The 18,735-nt window shown below is 38.0% G+C and overlaps 1 protein-coding gene across 1 annotated transcript in view; it reads right to left on the reverse strand.

Annotated features, from left to right (window-relative positions):
• LOC108718521 (cadherin-9) overlaps positions 1-18,735 on the reverse strand; it is a 206,977-nt gene that overhangs the window by 112,314 nt on the left and 75,928 nt on the right. Inside the window, exons 4-5 of the mRNA XM_018266858.2 lie at positions 16,358-16,477; positions 9,712-9,879 (exon numbers count right to left, since the gene is read on the reverse strand). Coding sequence (XP_018122347.2) covers positions 9,712-9,879; positions 16,358-16,477 — 288 coding nt within the window. The remainder of the gene's footprint in view (positions 1-9,711; positions 9,880-16,357; positions 16,478-18,735) is intronic.

The raw sequence follows: 18,735 nt of genomic DNA on the forward strand, positions 1-18,735 counted from the left end.
CAAACAGCCGACCATATTGTCGGTCTGATTGTATTAATGGCCAATATTTTCTAATCACCTTTTCAAGCCTGTCACTATTTTGACTATATGTGGACACGAATGTTATTCTCTGTTCAACTTTATTATTTTGTTTTGTAGTCAATAAGCTGTCCCTTGACATAGGTTCAACCTCCTTAATGGCCTTTTCTATACATTCTGGTCTATATCCCTTCTCCAGGAAGCGGCCAGTCAAGGTATTCGAGGCTTCCACATATCCCTTTATATTTGAAGAAATCCTTTTTGCCCTCATAAATTGACCCTTTGGTATTGCTCTTTTCACTTTGGGGTTATGAAAGCTTTTAACATGTAACAAATTGTTTTTATCAACTGATTTTCTATAGAGGCTAGTTTGAATCACACCATTATTAATAGTTATTGTAACATCCAAAAAGTTGAGTTCAACTTCTGAGCACTCATGGGTAAATTTTATGGTATTGTGACTCAAATTAGCCTCTTGTATCATACTTAAAAGGTCTGCCTTAGAGCCCGTCCAAATAAGTAGGATATCATCCACAAAACGAAAATATTTCAAAATATATCTGCAATAAGGTTCTTTTTCCAAAAACAACTTTTTTTCTAAGCAGTTTACAAAAATGTTTGCATAGGATGGCGCAACTGCAGCACCCATCGAGGTGCCTTGTGTTTGCCAATAAAAGGCATCCTCAAAGGCAAAGTAGTTTTTTGTCAAAACCATGTTAAGGCAATCCAATATAAAATATACTTTTGCACTATGCAGATTTGTTTCCAACAAGATTTCCTCTACATATGACATGCCTTCTCTGTGGGGAATTGAAGTGTAAAGGCTCTGTATATCTATTCCGCAGAGGATTACCCCCGATGGAAGGGCCTCAAGTTGATTTAATCTACAGAGGAGGTCAATAGTATCCCTCAAACACACATCAATTTTTTTCACTTCATCCTGTAAGAAATGATCAACAAACAATGATAGTGGTTCCAGTACCGACCCAATACCGGAGACTATGGGTCTCCCTGGTGGATTATAAAGTGTTTTGTGCACTTTAGGTAATAGGTATAGTACAGGAACCCTAGGACTGTTTGTGATTAGAAAATCTTTTTCTGTAGAATTAATAACAGAATTAAGGTTTGCGTCTTCCACCATCAAATCAATTTGTTTTTTTATCATGTTGGTGGGGTCATATCCAATTTTTGCATAATGCCCTGGGGTATCTAGTTGTCTAATTGCCTCTTGATTATACTGATCCTTATCAAGCACCACAATACTCCCCCCCTTATCTGCTTTCCGAATAATAACCCCATTATTCTGTTGTAACTCACGTAGAGCTTTCTGTTCAGTATGGTTAAGATTATTTACACTCTTCTGTTTATTAGTAGCCCATATCTTTCTCATTTCAGTAAGTACTACATGCTCAAAAGTTTCAACAGAATCATTTGTTAAATCAGGTATATAGGTACTTTTTTTCTTAAACACACTTGATAAAGGATCAACATGGATCCGAAACATGTCGTGTAAAGCCTGAATAAACACATCACAGCATAAATTGCTATCTATGAGTGCTCTCCTCATTCTTGGAAATTTTGAAGTATATATCGGGATAGCGGTGTACCCGTGGAGGATTGGATGCATTCTACTATTAAGCTGAGGCAGTGCGGGGAACGTTCCTAGAAATACGAATAATCCCTTTCATTGGGATATAGAATGCGCCAGGGGTCAATTAGTTGAAGAGAATGTAGCGTTTGTTTGCAACGCGACAATTGACGGGGCACTATACTAGATTTGCCCTTAGAGCAGTCTAAGTGCGGATCCAGGGGTAGGTTGAAATCACCTCCCAGTACCAAGGTACCCTCTGTAAAGAGTGATAATGCGTCTCGTATTCGCGTGAGTTCCTGGTCTTGTTCGCTATTAGGTAAATATACGTTTGCGAATGTGTATCTCCGGCCCATGTATAAGCCCTTCACAAAGACATACCTTCCCAACGCATCACTCTTTCTATCAGTTACAGAAAATCCAAAGTTACTGGAAAAAGTAATTGCAACCCCGCGTGTTTTAGTAGGCTGAGGTCTACTGGTGAATAGTTCCGGGAAATGTTTGTTATTCCATTTAGGCACTGCATCTTCTTTAAAGTGAGTTTCCTGTATAAAAAGGATGTTGGCCTTTTGTTTCTGAAGGTCAGAAGAAAGTAAAATCCGTTTTTGAGGGGAGTTGAGACCATTGGCATTAATGCTAACAATCTTAAAAGAACTTGTTGTACCTCGGGATGTGGTGCGTAAGGCAGGCATTTATTATCTCTCAAATGGGAGTAGTAAGAAAAGCAGGTGGGATAGACAAAAATGGAGAACAGAGGGAACAAAACAGGAAAAGGAACGGGGAATCAAAGTACGTCGCTACGAGGGGTAGGCTCAAGGCACTACTCCCACAGGGTGGCTTGAGATGTAATAGCAGGGGGAATCAGGCTGTGGGTCTAGAGTTTGGCAAGAGATTAAACCTCAGGGTCAACCACTGAAATCTCGAACCCAGAGAAACATGCATAGAAATAACATCAAAATAAGCTAATACAGTGAATAATATAACAATAGCATGGAAACATTAGCCAAACGTGACATGCGTAAACCAGATTTTTTTTTTTTTTCCTCCTTTTTTCCCCTCTTCATTTCTCTACTTTTTTTTCCCCTTTTCTTTCCTTTTATCTTTTTTTATTTATTCATTTATATATTTTTTTTTTCCCATTCTTCTTTAATTTTTCCCTTTGTGCGCCTTTTTTTTTTTTTTGTCTCCCTTTTTCTTTGTTCGTTTTCTATTTATTTGTTTTTTGGGTTTTTTTTGTATTTTTTGTGTTTATTTTTTATTTTTTCCTTTTTTCTCCTTTGTCATCCGATATGGGCATATAATTAGAGGGGGAATCAGAGAGTAGGGAAGGGTAAGTCAAAAAAAAAAAAAAAAAAAATTGTAGGGGTGGAGCAAGTAAGGCACTCTTAGGAGGGTTATAAACAGAAACTGGGGGCATGGAAGCTGTCTATGATAAAAGAAAAGTTCAGTGCAAGTATATATAGCAAAAAGTGTTAATTTCCAGCTGTAGCCACAGGTTGCAGATGTCTAGTTGCTTCAAAGGACTTGTCAAAAAAATAATTAAATAAATAAAAGAGGGGGGGGAAGCAAGAACAACTCAGAGTCCCGTGGTCAAAATTAATGCAAACCAAAGCCATAAGGTGTACAGTCTGTCCATATGTGATGGTGAGGCTGTGAGTAGCAACAACTAGAACCCATCGTCAGACTTGAACCAAGAATGTGTAATCATCAAAAAACAGTAGAAATTGGGAAAACATCAACAAGAGAGACTCATGAAGTTTCAGACCATACATCAAGCAGCCTGTATGGGACATTACCAAAAATGGGAAGTATCAAAGAGGTATAGCCGCAGAGTTATCGAGTAAGGAGGTGTAACGGCTGAGTAGGGTAAAAAACCAGCTTACCAACGGAAATGTAGCGGTGGTAGAAGTTGACCACTCATCTCCGAGGGCGCCGTAGGAATCAGTAAAGGTGCCATGGAGCTATGGCAAGCCGACGTACCATGGCCTCAGGTGGGGTGGGGCGGCTCCTCCGTATCCGATCTTTTCTCGGCGGCAGTTGGCAATGCGCTCCGTTGATCCAGGTCGAGCGGGGGTCCGTCTGGATAGACATATCTTTGCCATTCTTGTATATCCACAGGTGGCAGCTCAAGCGTGCGAAAAAAGACCTGCGCATCAGAGGGATCCTTGAGTGCATGTGTTTTGCCATCCTTATGTGCCAGTAGGGCGAAGGGAAAGCCCCATTTATAGGGAATATTCCGTTCCTTCAGATGTTGAAGCACATTGCGTAGTAGGCGTCTCTGGAGGACCGTAGTATAGGCAAGATCTTGATAAATCTCTATATTGTCCCCGTCTATCTGTACCACTTTGAGCTCCCTGGCCTTACGCAATATAGCTTCTTTGATGGAAAAATTATGGAAGGCACAGAGAATATCTCTAGGTTTGTTAGGGCGGCCCCCACTAACTCTATGCAGTCGATCAATGTGCATATTTACCTCTTTGTCTTGCCCTAGGAGCTGGTTAAAGAGGCCGGTGAGAGTGGGCCTTAAGGCTGCATTAGTAATATCCTCAGACACACCTCGTATGCGAAGGTTACAGCGGCGGTTTCTATTCTCCGCATCCTCCAACATGCGACGCAAGTTAAAGATATGTCGGGCTTGCGTGGTCAACCTAGAGGAGTGGGTTGTAACAGTATGCAAGAGATCCTGATGTCGCTCTTCCAGATCGTTCAGTTTAACAGCAACGGTATGTATTTCGGCCTTTAAGACTTGCGTCTCCTTCTGTTGGCCGGTTTTAATTTCTGTTAGGAGATTTGCCAGATCAGCTTTTTGTGGCAGAGCAGCGATCAGCGATAGCAAATTAGCGGTATCTGTAGCACCGGTAGGCTCCTGCAGTTCCTCTAGGCGCTCTTGCTGCGTAGTATCAAAGGCCTCATCTGCCGCCATATTTGGAGTCTCGTCAGTAGCAGGAGACGAAGGCGTTTTATTAAAAAACTGCCCGATTTCTTTGTCTTTCTTTGTCGGGCAGACTTCTGAGAAGAAGAAGTGGTAGTAGCTCTCTGGTTTCTTCTCATGATAAAGCAAATGTGGGAGAACGGTAGCCCAAAAGCGGTGAGGAGCAGGAGCCCTTTCAACACACGTCCGTTCTAGGCAACCATCAAGCCACGCCCCGCAAGGCTTGTCTTAATAACAGTGTCCACAAAATGGCTGCTGCCTGCTTGCTATAATTTTGAAATCCCAGACTGAAGGCAACAAGATTAAAATAATTTATATAGTGTAATTAAAGTTCATTTTCCTTGACTAATCTGATAAAATAGGATTTTTAATAATTATTTTGGGTGACGGGTCCCCTTTAAGTCGCAAGCCGAAACGTCGAAATAAACAACAACCTTTTTATATACATATATATATATATATATATATATATATATATATATATATATATATATATATATATATATATATATATATATATATATATATATAGAAGAAAGGCTGTAGCGGCACGCACTCTGGTTCAGTAAAATTCAACTTTTATTTCTCTTATGTGATACATAATAAAAGCATCAACGTTTCGGTCCATGGTCTGGGACCTTTGTCAAGATGCATTAACTCATTTAAAAAACAGGCAATGAAAGTGGCAAATATAAAGGTTTAACAAATCCCGCCTTGTTGCTGACATCACACTCAATTATGTTAATAGGGGCTTAATTAAACAAGAAATGAACTCAGTGCATTAATGAGTAGAATAAATAGAAAATATTATAGTTAAAATAAAAACATATTATCTTTTAGCCAAAAAGCAACTGTATGTGCAATACTCATTCAGACCTTTGGGAGAGAGGGTATCTAATGTTTTTATCCAAAAGGTTTCGCGTTGTAGGACAAGACGAGATCTATCACCACCCCTTCTGGGCATAGGTATGTGGTCAATCGCGATGAATTTTAATGTTGGGAACCTATGGCCCATCTCTAGAAAATGTTTAGCCACCGGTTTAGTGGTTTTTTGATCTCTATAGGCCGTATTGATTGCTGATCTGTGCGCATCGATGCGAAGTCGCAACATTAAATCCGTCTTGCCCACATATGAGAGCCCACATGGGCAGGTAATGAGGTAAATCACATGCGTTGTAGTGCATGTTATATGATGGTGAATCTTATATCTATGGCCGGTTAGGGGGTGTGCAAAACTCGTACCTGGTGTCATAGATCTACACGACAAGCAGGATGGACACTTGAAACACCCTGGTTTATTGGAAGGAAGCCAAGTGGTCGCCGTTGGACTCTCACTATAGCACTGAACAAGGTCACTGGATACTAAAAGATCACGGAGACTTCGTCCACGTCGGTATCCCATCCTGGGTGGATCAGGGCAGAGACGACCCAGCATGTCGTCTGCTTTAATGATGTGCCAGTTAGTTCTGAATACTTGATTCAGAGAGGCAGACATATTAGTGAAACAAGTAGACATTATAAGTGGACTTGTTTTTGGAATGGGATCGTCTGATGTTTGCTCAGAAATTTTAAGTCTCGCTTTCTGTAGTGCCACATCGAGTGATTTAATATCATAACCACGGCAAATGAATCGCTCCCTCATCTGTGTCAATTGTTTCTCACATGTGGATTGATTAGAATTGTTCCTTAATACACGACAAAATTGTGACACAGGTAAGGAGCGCTTCAGTGCCGGTGCGTGGCAACTTGTGGAATGAAGCAAGGTATTACGGTCAGTAGTTTTGCGAAACAGGGAATACTCTACCCTAGTGTCTTGTAAGTGTAGATGTAGATCTAAAAATTCGAGTTCAGTGCCACAGTTGGCAGTGAATTTGATGGTTTCTGAAATAGTATTGATTTCTTCAATCATCTGAAAAAAGCTCATCTGATCACCTTTCCAAATGAGCACAATGTCATCGATAAATCGTTTATATAATATGATCTTATGACTGTACTTCAGTAAGATGTGTTCCTTCTCTAGCTGGTACATGTAAAGATTAGCGTATGAGGGCGCCATGGGCGCCCCCATCGCGGTCCCTGACACCTGTTGGTAATAGCTATTCTCGAATCTGAAATAATTAAATGTAAGACACATCTGTAAGAGTTCAATGACAAAACGGATGGGTGGCCCTTTGTAGTTAGCATTCTCAATAAGGGATTTTTCAACAGCATCTAACCCGTCCTGATGTGGAATGCTGGTGTATAGACTAACTACATCAATTGTGGCGAGCAACTTAGGAGTATCATCTTGCCAATTACATTCACGTAAACATTGTATGAAATGTGGGGTATCACGTAGGTATGAAGTCGTTGAACAGACTATTGGTTGCAAAATTCGATCAATGAATATGCCCAGTGGATGTAATAAGCCATCTCTGGCTGACACAATAGGGCGCCCAGGGGGGGCCGTCAAGCTCTTATGAATTTTTGGGAGAGAATACAAAATAGGGCAAATTGGATGATCCTGTTTCAAATAATCAAACGATTTTTGGTTGATCCATCCACTGGTAAGGGCCAATTGTAACAATTTGTCTATTCTGGCCTTAAACGCCAGACTGGGTCACCCTGTAATTTTTTGTATATCAAAACATCTGTCAATTGTGACAGTATTTCCATTCGGTAGTCATAATAATTAAGCAAGACTATGCCTCCCCCCTTATCAGCAGGGCGTATTACCAAGGATTTGTCACTACGTAATGTGTCAATTGCTTCCAATTCACCTTTAGACAAATTCTGATGGAGTCTGTCCTGTTTAGTACACATTGTATCAACCTCCCTGTCTATCGCTTTTTTAAACAATTTAATGGCTACATTTTGTGTAGGGGGGCAGAAGTTACTTTTAAGTTTCAATTGATCATCAAACCCCTGATTATCTACCTTAGTTGTACCAAAGTGTTCCCTTAAGTTTAAATTGCGAATAAAGCGAAAAAAGTCAATATCCCATTTGAATCTGTCAAATCTGGTAGTGGGAACAAAAGTCAAACCTTTACGTAGGACCGCAGATTCGGCTTCAGTCAAAGAGTGGGCCGATAGGTTGAATACAGGGGTGTTCATTGTTTCCGTGATCTTCCCCTTCTTGCCCCTCCGAGTGGGGTATCTTTTCCTCGACCTCCTGTTGGGGGTAAAGGTGGTCTGGAGTTGATCGGGCCTCTGTCTAAAAAATCATGCGTGCCTTCCGGTCTGTCTGCTGCATTCTCCTGTTGTGTATTGCCAGGTCCCGCGGTCTCGTCCTGGTCCGAGTCTCCCGAGCTGGTGTCCACCGTTTGAAGTGTCTTCGGGCGTGGGCGGCGTTCTCTCCATTTCCGTGTGTAGGGTCGATATGGTGGTGATTTTTCACCGCTGAGCCAACGGTACACTCTGTGATTAGTATAGTCATCATTGACCTTTTTTAATTTATCCCTCTTAAACTGCAAAAGTTCCGATTTGTATTGCGCAACCTGCTTTTCACAGGCAGTGATAATGTCCAAGGAGGTATCCGCTTGAATCAAGGCTTGATTATCATTTTCAAAAGCTGTTAACTCTTTGCGTGCTTTTGTCAATTCATGTGAAACCTCTTCAATCACTAATACAATTAGATCTAGTGAGCAGCGGTTAAGGACACCGGTCCATTTCTTACAAAAATCCGGGTTCAAACGACCGATCGTCGGTGCATTGCGGATACGGAAGCCCCGCGGGATTTTCTTTGCCCGGTAATAGTCTGACAAGAAAAGGCCGTGTAGGTCAAGATCCACAACTCGCTGCTTAAGACGTGTAAGTTCCTTGATGATGTCTTTGACCGTGATAGTAGAGGGGAGATCACCTTGTGTGTTAGTCCATAATACTCGATCGGCATCCGCTTCAGACACATGCCATGTTTCCGCATAGCCAGCGTTCAAGCCTGCACGAAGTCCTCCATTTGTAGCAAGCAGTGCGTGTATTTCAAACAGTAGCGGTGCTGGGCGCAGTATTCCAACCAAATACGTAAATCCAATGCCGTCGGCGTCCGCACACGCTATACTTTGATGTTCAACTCCGATATTCAGCTTCCGGGTGCTGTGTCAATGTTGTATCATAGAAGAAAGGCTGTAGCGGCACGCACTCCGGTTCAGTAAAATTCAACTTTTATTTCTCTTATGTGATACATAATAAAAGCATCAACGTTTCGGTCCATGGTCTGGGACCTTTGTCAAGATGCATTAACTCATTTAAAAAACAAGCAATGAAAGTGGCAAATATAAAGGTTTAACAAATCCCGCCTTGTTGCTGACATCACACTCAATTATGTTAATAGGGGCTTAATTAAACAAGAAATGAACTCAGTGCATTAATGAGTAGAATATAAATTATGAGAATATAAATTATTTTATTAGAAAAAACTAACGTTTCGGCTGCGTACCAGCCTTTGTCAAAGTGGGGGAATATATATATATATATATATATATATATATATATATATATATATATATATATATATATATATATATATATATATATATATATATATATATATATATATATATATATATATATATATATATATATTTATAGAGAGAGAGAGAGATAGATAGATAGAGCCATCGTCAGGATAGATATATATATATATATATATATATATATATATAAAATCCCTTGCAAAAATTGGTTAATCATTTCCAGACATCAGCGATGGCTATACCCCCTTCAGAAAAAGAATTGCTTGAGAAAATAAGATATGTACACAGAATGGATTATTTAACAGCACTGAAACATGACACAGTTGATCAGTTTGATAAAACCTAGTATAACTGTGATATATGAGTAAATGCCAGTGCAATGGAAATGCAAGTCTTGATGTCATACTGTATGTATATTTTGTTCATGATGCAGAATGATGAATATTGTTTTATACAGTAGTATACTTTTGGCGTATATCATAGCCTTTAGGGGCAATTTATTTTATCTTAATCTTGAAATATTTAAATTCCTTTTTCTTTTTTTTTGCTTTGCAGTTTTAGACTGTAGCAAGTGGCAAACTTTCTCAAAAAATGAAACTAACATGCTATGAACTGGCACTGCAGTGGCCCGCACTTATGAAAGAGTAGCACAGATGGTGTCTTTTAAATTACCAAATGTAAACAGGATTTTAAATACAGCACAAGTATTAAATGCAACTTACTCTGTGGGAATCTAGGCGGATTGTCATTGACATCAGTCAGTGTGATGTTCACTGTGGTGGTCCCAGATAATCCTCCCATCTGGCCTCCCATATCTTTGGCCTGAATTACCACTTGGTAATGCTCCCGGTTTTCTCTGCTCATGTCTGGTAAAGCAGTTTTGATTATGCCTGCAAAAGAACAGAGAGGAAGGGGCAGTGGTGAAACTGAATAGTACATGATGCAAATAATTCTGAATATACTGCATAATAATATGTAGCCTTTAGTATTCAAATGCTTTATTCAGCTAACCACATGCATTTACCAACTGGAGCATTTAATTTGATCACATGTTTTCCCTGAACCCAGATTAATTTCTTAATTTCCTAATGACAGTTCCAAATTCCTATTTTAGAAATATGTATGGCTCTTTTTTATGTGCTGCACAGTTTCAGGGGCAAAACTTCTTACATTGCACAGTCAATGAGTAGTACTCAGCTCTTCCAGAGAGGAGGAAATCATAATATAAAATCATAATATATTCATTTATATTGAGTATGCAAGAGATATTCAGAAGAAAACCAAGAAAAATGGTGGCAAGAAGAATGCATTTTTATTTATATTTAATTAACTAAATAAATTGTTGATGTTGTATCAATTTTGATATTGTATCATTTTTTGTATCAATATTGTATTTTTGATACAATTAACTAAATAATAGACCATTTGGGGAATTCATTCACAGTGTTATTAATGTTCATTAAATTAGCTATTCCATGTTTACCAATTAAATACTGCAAGCTAGATTCCAAATGCAAATGTAATTTTCCTACATAGATATATCACATGGGAACTTACTATCTTTAAAGAAACTAATTTAGGTTTAATATTTAATAATCTACTATGTCTTATAATACCATCTATTTAACAGAGACCTACTTTGTCTTTTATTGTAAATAATTAACAGTTGATCAAATTTCAAATACATATAATTAATGGGTTTACCTATAAAAGATTAGAATGTAAATTTTGCATATAATTGAAATTGTTTTTATATCCCAAAGGTAATGGGAATTGTTACAAATATAATCTTTAGTATTTATAAATAGCTGTTCTTATAACATCTAATCAATAGTGATATACTTTGCTCATGACTAGAAATCGCTTACTTTTATATACGCCTGTAGTTTATTTGTGCGATTTGCATAAATTAATAAACAAAGCTAGCCAAATCACTTATCCAAGAGATTATTCTAACTCTAGGGGGGTTACTTATAAAAGTACGAATTTATCTCAATACTTTCTGCTACAAACTCTGATCAAACCTGCTCAGTTTTTTTATGCTTATTTATTATTACATTTTACATATTACAATTTTTGCTTTGTGGGAAAAAAACTGATTTTCATGATTTTGTCTGATTTTTCATTTGATTTTCATGTTTTTTTCCTGATTTTTCACCCAAAAACTCAGATTTTTGCCCTAAAACTCAGAAAACTTCAGGGTATTGCATGTAACCCAGCGCACATTAAAAAATCATCGGGACTTCTCCCATTGACTTATATGCAATCTTGACAGGTCTGAGATGCCGGATTTTCTGATGCTGACTTTTCCAATCTCAGGGTTTCATAAATTCTGAAAAATTTGTGTCCGGTTTTATTAAAAAAAATATCACACATTTTTCATGGTTTTTGCATTCGTAGTAAATAACCCCCCAGGTGTTTTCCAATTTTATTCTAACCCAGCAATCACTCCGCAGTTAGGGCAGATTTATCAAGTCGAAGTGAAAATTTGAATGAAAAAAATTTGAATTTCAAGCTATTTTTTGTGTACTTTGACTAGGGAATAGTGCGAATTCTATTCGAATTTGAAAATAATTCTAAAATTTGAATATCGAAATCAAATATTCGAATATCATGTACTGTCTTTTTAAAAATTCAAATTCGACCAGTCGCCATCCAAAACCTTTACAAATTGCTGTTTTAGCCTATGGGGGACATCCTATAATCTATTTGGAGTAAATTGGTGGACTTTGAAAAATCAAAGCTTTTTTTGAAAAAAATGATCGAATGTGCTATTACTTTGATTTGTAGGATTCAAATTCGAACAAAAAAGGTCTGTTCATCTTAAAAAAACATTGATTTTTTTTTATAAATTTCTGTTGGTCTTTTTTTTTGTTTTTTTATTCAAAATTCGACCCTTGATAAATCAAAGTGTTGACACATAGAGGAAGATTTATCAAGGGTCGAATTGAAAATTTGAATTTTTAAATTCAAATTAGTCTATTTTAGTGTAAATTGACTAGGGAATAGTCCAAATTCAATTAGAATTTAAAAAAAATTTAAATTCTTGAAATTTATCATGTACTGTCCCTTTTAGAATTTGAATTCAACTATTTGCCATCTAAAACCTGCTGAATTGGTGTTTTGGCCTATGGGGGACCTCCTACAATCAATTTGAAGTCATTTGGTGGACTTTTGAAAAAAAAAATTAGATAAAATTTGATTCAAATAGAATCAAAAAAAAAATAGATTTTTAATAAATTTCGGGGTTTTTTTTTCAAATTTTGAGTTTTGAGTTTATGGGAGTTGATGGGAGTTTTTAGAAACCCTTGATCAATCTGCCCCATGTGGTATATTTATCAAAGAGTAAAGTTAGAGGTCTCCACAGTCCTCTAGAGCAGTGATCCCCAACCAGTAGCTCGTGAGCAACATGTTGCTCTCCAACCCCTTGGATGTTGCTCCCAGTGGCCTCAAAGCAGCTGCTTATTTTCGAATTCCAGGCTTGGAGGCAAGTTTTGGTTGCATAAAAACCAGGTGCACTACCAAACAGAGCCTCAATGTAGGTTGACAATCCACATAGGGGCTACCAAAAGGCCAATCACAGAATATATTTGGCAGCCCAAGAACATTTTTCATGCTTGTGTTGCTCCCCAACTCCTTTTATTACTGAATGTTGCTCACGGGTTCAAAAGGTTGGGGATCCCTGCTCTAGAGGGAAATTCCACCGGTCTCCATTCATTTCTATAGGATTTTGAAAAGCGTATTTATCAAAAGATGAACTTTCACCCATTGATAAATACTCTTTTAAAAATCATATAGAAATGAATGCAGAATTTCAGTCTAGAGGACTGTTGGGACCTCTAACCTCACTCTATGATAAATATACCCAGCAGGATACTGTTTGATTTCACCAGTAAAATAATAAAAAAGGGGAACAGTTGCTTGACATTAACATATCTCTTATTGGAGATTACAAGATTTCTTATTCAAAATTCATCTTCTCTAATCTTATTATGCCCTTTGGATCAATTTCCTAAAATAAGATTACACAAAGAGGATTCTGAGATAACACTGTGGGTTGCATAATCTTGCACTAAATATTTCCATTGCTAATTATAATCTATAAATCTAACTTCATTACACAATCTCACTGCCCTCATCACTCATCACAAAGATCAATCTTTGCTGCTTGAGATGAAATTTTAGTTCCTCAAGGACAAAGGAATGGCCTCTTGTTCTTTGACCTTAGCTATGAGAAAAAGGATACCATCCTATCACACATAGCGAGTGCAATTGTTCTCTCTACACTAGTGAATCTACCATTCCTTGTTTAAGTCTGCTCCCTGGATGCAAGCAATGTGAGGAGGGGTAGACATAGGGTCTGCTGCCATCTGAGATATGCCTATGAGTAAGTGTGTAAGCACAAAACAACACCAAAACTACACCTGTTGTCACTAGAGATTCAGTGTGCGCTGTCTGGATACAAATAGGCAACCTAAGAAATGTCCCTGTTTAAGGTTATATAAATATTGGAAGAATTAGAGATAACTGTGTACCCGCACACAGTGAAGGGCATAATATTAGACAGATGATGTATAGCTAACATTTATTCATTGTTGGCTATACCAATGAATATTCTGGACAAAGCAAACAAATTCAGTCATCAATAGTATCATCATCATTGTCTTGGGGCATTTAGGGTATTCTGAGAGGTTTAGGCACATTTTAAAAGATCTGAAAGAGGAAAATGCAGATGCAACATTCTACATTCAATTCAAAATAGAACAACAAACAAAGCTATTTTATTTTGGACCTCTCAGTGACAGAATTCAAGAGATGAGAGGAGTCAGAAGAGAGGAAATAAGGACAAATAGCTAATATGAGAAACAGGCTATGGACAAATACATTGGGCTCAGGTGGCAGGTGAGACAAGAGGACATACACAACTTTGCTGCAAATTTCCAGAATCAAAAAAATTTGTTAGCAATTGATCAGGTACAAGAAACTTAAGGGCAGATTTACTAAAGGGTGAAGTGACTAGCGCTAGTGACATTTTGCCAGAAATCCCATCCGCGGGGACATTGTTTTTGTAAAAACACTGGCAACTTGTCCTTTTTTAAGTGGGATTTCCTGCAAAAGTCCTAATTATTAAACTTTTTTGGGTTAACATTTAAGAGGACTAACGAAGTTTCGCTAGGCAGAATCGATTACTATTGTAATTTTGCTTTAAACCACTCGCACTGAAAAATCACCAGCATTCGGCACCAAGGATGCAACTTTTAGTGAATAAGCGTATTGCTAACAAATTTGCACCTAGCAAAGTGGCGAGAAGTGTGCAAAGCATTCACTGGCGACAATTCGCCCTCTAGGGAATCTGCCCCATAGACTTTGCGCTTAAGCTATAGGAAAAGGTAAAGTAAGTATTGGGGCAAATATTGGGTATAGTGAAATGGGGAGAGGACTATTGATGGGGAGAGGTCTAGTGATGGGAATGTAGAGGTGGTACAACAACTGGTTGACAAAGGAATATGACTAAAGAATCGGCACTGGTGTGGGAGGACAGGACCGAGTACTGATCAAATAGAAAAGAAGTTGGGATAAGAGTCAAACTGACAATTTTTTAAATCGGGTGGAAGTTTTAGAATTTTGTGTCCCTCTGGTTTGTGATCACAGAAATCTGTAGGCATAGAGTTAATAAAAGCGTGGTATTTATTTTTTGCTCCATCCTTTTTACCAGTTTAGTTGCACTCTCTCCAGCTGATTAATATCCTTTTTAAGGACTGGAGCCCAAAACTGCACTGCATACTCAAGGTGAGACCTTACCAGGGACCTATCAAGATGAAATCGTATGTTTTTATTCCTCAAGTTAATGCCCTTTTCTATGCAGGACAGTACTGCTTTAACCATAGAATGACACTGTCTAGAATTAGACAACTTGTTATCTACTTATATCCCCAAAACATTCTCAATTAAGGATACCATCAACATACTACTATTGAGTGTATGACTTGAATTTATACCGAAGTGCATAACCTTGCACTTATCAACACTTTTTTCCAGTTTTCTGCCCATCTTTAGGGATGTAGCGAACCGCCGCCGATGTGTTCGCGAACGCCGTTCGCGAACACCGGCAAAATTTGCGAACTGTTCGCGAACTGTTCGCGAACTTCGATCATCCGAAAATCGTTCGATTCGAACGATCGAAGGATTTTAATCGTTCGATCGAACGATTTTCGTTCGAATCGAACGAAAATCGTTCGATTTTAGCGATCGAATGGTCGAATGGGCGACCGATTTTGACGCGAACGCCTATTGGCGAACGTCGCGCGACGTTCGCGAACTTGCGGCGGACGCGAACAGTCGAAGTTCGCGCGAACTAGTTCGCCGGCGAACAGTTCGCTACATCCCTACCCATCTTTCTAATTTTATCAAACCGTTCTTTAAAGTGACAGCATCCTGTATGGAACTTATAGTTCTGCACAATTTAGTATCATCATCAAAAATAGAAAAAGTGCTTTGAATTCCCACCTCCTGGTCATAAATAAACTATTTAGAAAGCAAAGGACCAATGATGGAGCCCTGTGGTATTTCACTAACAATACTGGTCCAATTATAAAATTTACTACCACTCTTTATAATCTATCCTTCTGCCAGATCTCCAAGAACAAATATTGCGTTCCAGGCCAACATTGCTTAAATTAACATTACCTTCATTGTGGTACTGTATCAAATGCTTTAGCAAATTGTAAGTAGATTACATTGACTGCCATCCCAGAGTCAAACTCTCCCCCTCATAAAAATTAAATTGCAGCACTTTGTACCAGCAAGTGCCTTGCTGGCACAAACTCATAGTATTGTGATTTTAGGCCTATAGTTTTCAGGCTGAGAATGGGGTCCCTTTTTGCATAGTGGGTACCACATTAGCAATTCACTAGTCTCTTGGCACCATGCCAAGGTTTGGCAATCACAGAGCTAAACTTTTTTAGTACTCTGGGGTGAATACCATCTGGTCCCAGACCTTTGTTTACCTTTACATATTTTGTTTACATTTCTTTTGAATTTCTTCCTGAGTGTTCCTACTGTAAGTAGAAAAATCAGGCAGGAAGAATATGCAAAAACATGAATTGCACATAACTGAGTAGCAACTTATTTCAATATAAATTTGAATAGAAACACTTTTTTGCACTCAAAATGTTTTATACATTAACTTTTCTGTAGTAAAAAAAGTCACTTTTTAAAGGATCAAAGCAGAAAAATATATGTTTGCATATAAAAAGTCCACTTCAACTCCATGGTATATGTGGTCTTTGTACATTGTCCCTGATATAATTAAAAAAGTTGTGTTTGCGATTATATTGAAACTGAGTAATACAAAAATTTAAGACAGACCTGATTCAGGATCTATTGAGAAATATGGCTGTCCTTGAATAATGCTGTATACAATCTTGGCACTGTTTCCATATGAAGGATCATCATCATCTAAGGCAGTTACCTGAATTACAGAAGTTCCTGCAGGAAATATAAGTGCATCATCATTGTTATCTCCATTTTCAAAATTGTTATGATACAAAGGTTTAGAGCAAAATAAATGTCAGTAATGTGCTGTACATTATTAGATTTGCAGATGATTTAAAGCCTACATACCCTAGTTCTTTAAAGTTTATAGTTGCATAGTTTGGTTTGAAAAATTACAAAATCTGCATGCCACTGGACACTTTCCAACTCATTGGGCCAGCAATAACACTGCATATTTAAGGTGGGCATTACCAGGGATATATATTAAGGCAGAATCATGTTTATATTTTATCTCTTGGTTTAATTAGATTTTTTAAGCAAGACAGTACTTTAGTAGTCACTGACTGACATTGTTTAAAGTTGCATGACTTGTTATCCACAACAATTCCCAAATTCTTCTCAAATAAGAGACACACTTTCATTTGGTTTATAACCTTCACTTATATTATTTCCCAAAAAATGTATCAACATTGAACAGTTTTTTCTGCTCTGTTCTCCAATTTAATCCAATCTCTCTTTAAATTGACCGCATCCTACACAAAACTTATAGTTGTGCATAATTTGGTATAGTAGAGAAAATATAGGCAGTACTTAAAATGAAACAAGTTAAAAAGGACCAAGAACGGAACCCTGTAATACCCCACTAAAAAATCCCTTTTTACTAGTGATGGGCGAATTTGCGCCGTTTCGCTTCACTGAAAAATCCGCTAATTTCGCTCGAAATTCGCGAAATGGCAAAAAATTTGCGAAACAGCGCCGGCGTCTCCGTTTTTTCGGAAAAAAAAATTTGACGCCAGCGAATTTTCACGAGTGTTTTGCGAATTTTATTCGCCTGCGGCGAATCGCGCAAATTTGCCACGAATTCGCGCCTGCCGAATAAATTCGCCCATCACTACTTTTTAGCACCAACAAAAGCATTCCGACTATTCATATTAAACTAACAAGACTCTAGTTTTTAGGCTGAGCATGGATCATTTTTGAATAATGGTACTGCATTAGCTAATGTGGTGTCATGATTTCAAAAAGGCATACATGCTAGTCATCAACATGTCTTTAGATCCCTTTAAATACATAGTAGAAAATGGGGAGAAATGAAATGTCCTGGTAGTCACTTGGTCATTTAGGTGATAGCTGAAACTCAGAGATGTTAGATGGCGTAACCCAGTCACAATGACACCATGATTCCAATTATAGTAGGTGTTAATGTCAAATTGGCAATGTAGTGGTGATACTATTATTAATAACTATATTACAAAACATTTCAATACCATAACAGGGTAAAGTTTCAGCAGCGGTCTATAATTGCAGATCATTAAGGCTTTTGAATGTTGATTTCGAAAAATTACACCATATACAACAAGCAGAATATTTTGGTATATTATAGCATTATCCATTATTTTATTTTAATAAGTTTTGTCCTTGGTGTTCTAAAAGAACTTATAGCCTGAAAGTGTGTGCCTTAACTCTCTGCATGCTGAGGGTCAGACTGGGCCGGTAAGGCATAGGGAAATAACCTGGTGGTACCTGCCGACCCAGACCCTATGTCTGCCTGCCCTCTGCAGTCACAACTCCCCACCCTCCCTCCACTGATAGCAGCAAAAAGAAATATAAGTTGCACCCGTGGGGTGGGGTGCTAGCAGTGGGTAAGTGGCGGGGCCCCAGAGGGGGTGTGGGGGCCCCTGGGGTAGCTGGTATGCCTCACACACCCCAGTCAAACACTGATGCTGATGAAACCTTTTACTGCTGGTCAGAAGAGAATATATTGCAATTACATTAATTTTTTTACTGCTTGAATACTTTGTATGAATCTGTGGTGTCTCTCATGACCTAAAGTTTATGCCAAGGGAGATACCCTCCATATCTGGTGGGCTTGTCCAATTCATTACACTGTAGAAAGATCTAGACATTTATATCAGCAATTAATATACTTGGACCGGATAGCTTTAGAGATTCTTAAAACATTTCACACATTTCTACATCATATTATTTTGACTGATAGGAAATGGAAACACCAGACATACAAAACATCTCACAAATATTACACAACCACTATGAGATTGCTGCAACACAAACTATGTTCAACCCTGTGAAATTTAAGCTGAAAAAAAAACTATTTGCAAAACAAAAAAATAGAAAATGGGAAAAATATAAAATGCAGTTTAATATTTGCTTTGATTTGAGAAAACAGCCCTATACAATCTTACTACCCTATTCACTGTTTGTTTGTTGCATTGCCTCCATTAGCATTTTTA

The sequence above is a fragment of the Xenopus laevis genome, chromosome 6L (genome assembly GCF_017654675.1).
Source record: "Xenopus laevis strain J_2021 chromosome 6L, Xenopus_laevis_v10.1, whole genome shotgun sequence".
In the NCBI taxonomy this organism is placed as follows: domain Eukaryota; kingdom Metazoa; phylum Chordata; class Amphibia; order Anura; family Pipidae; genus Xenopus; species Xenopus laevis.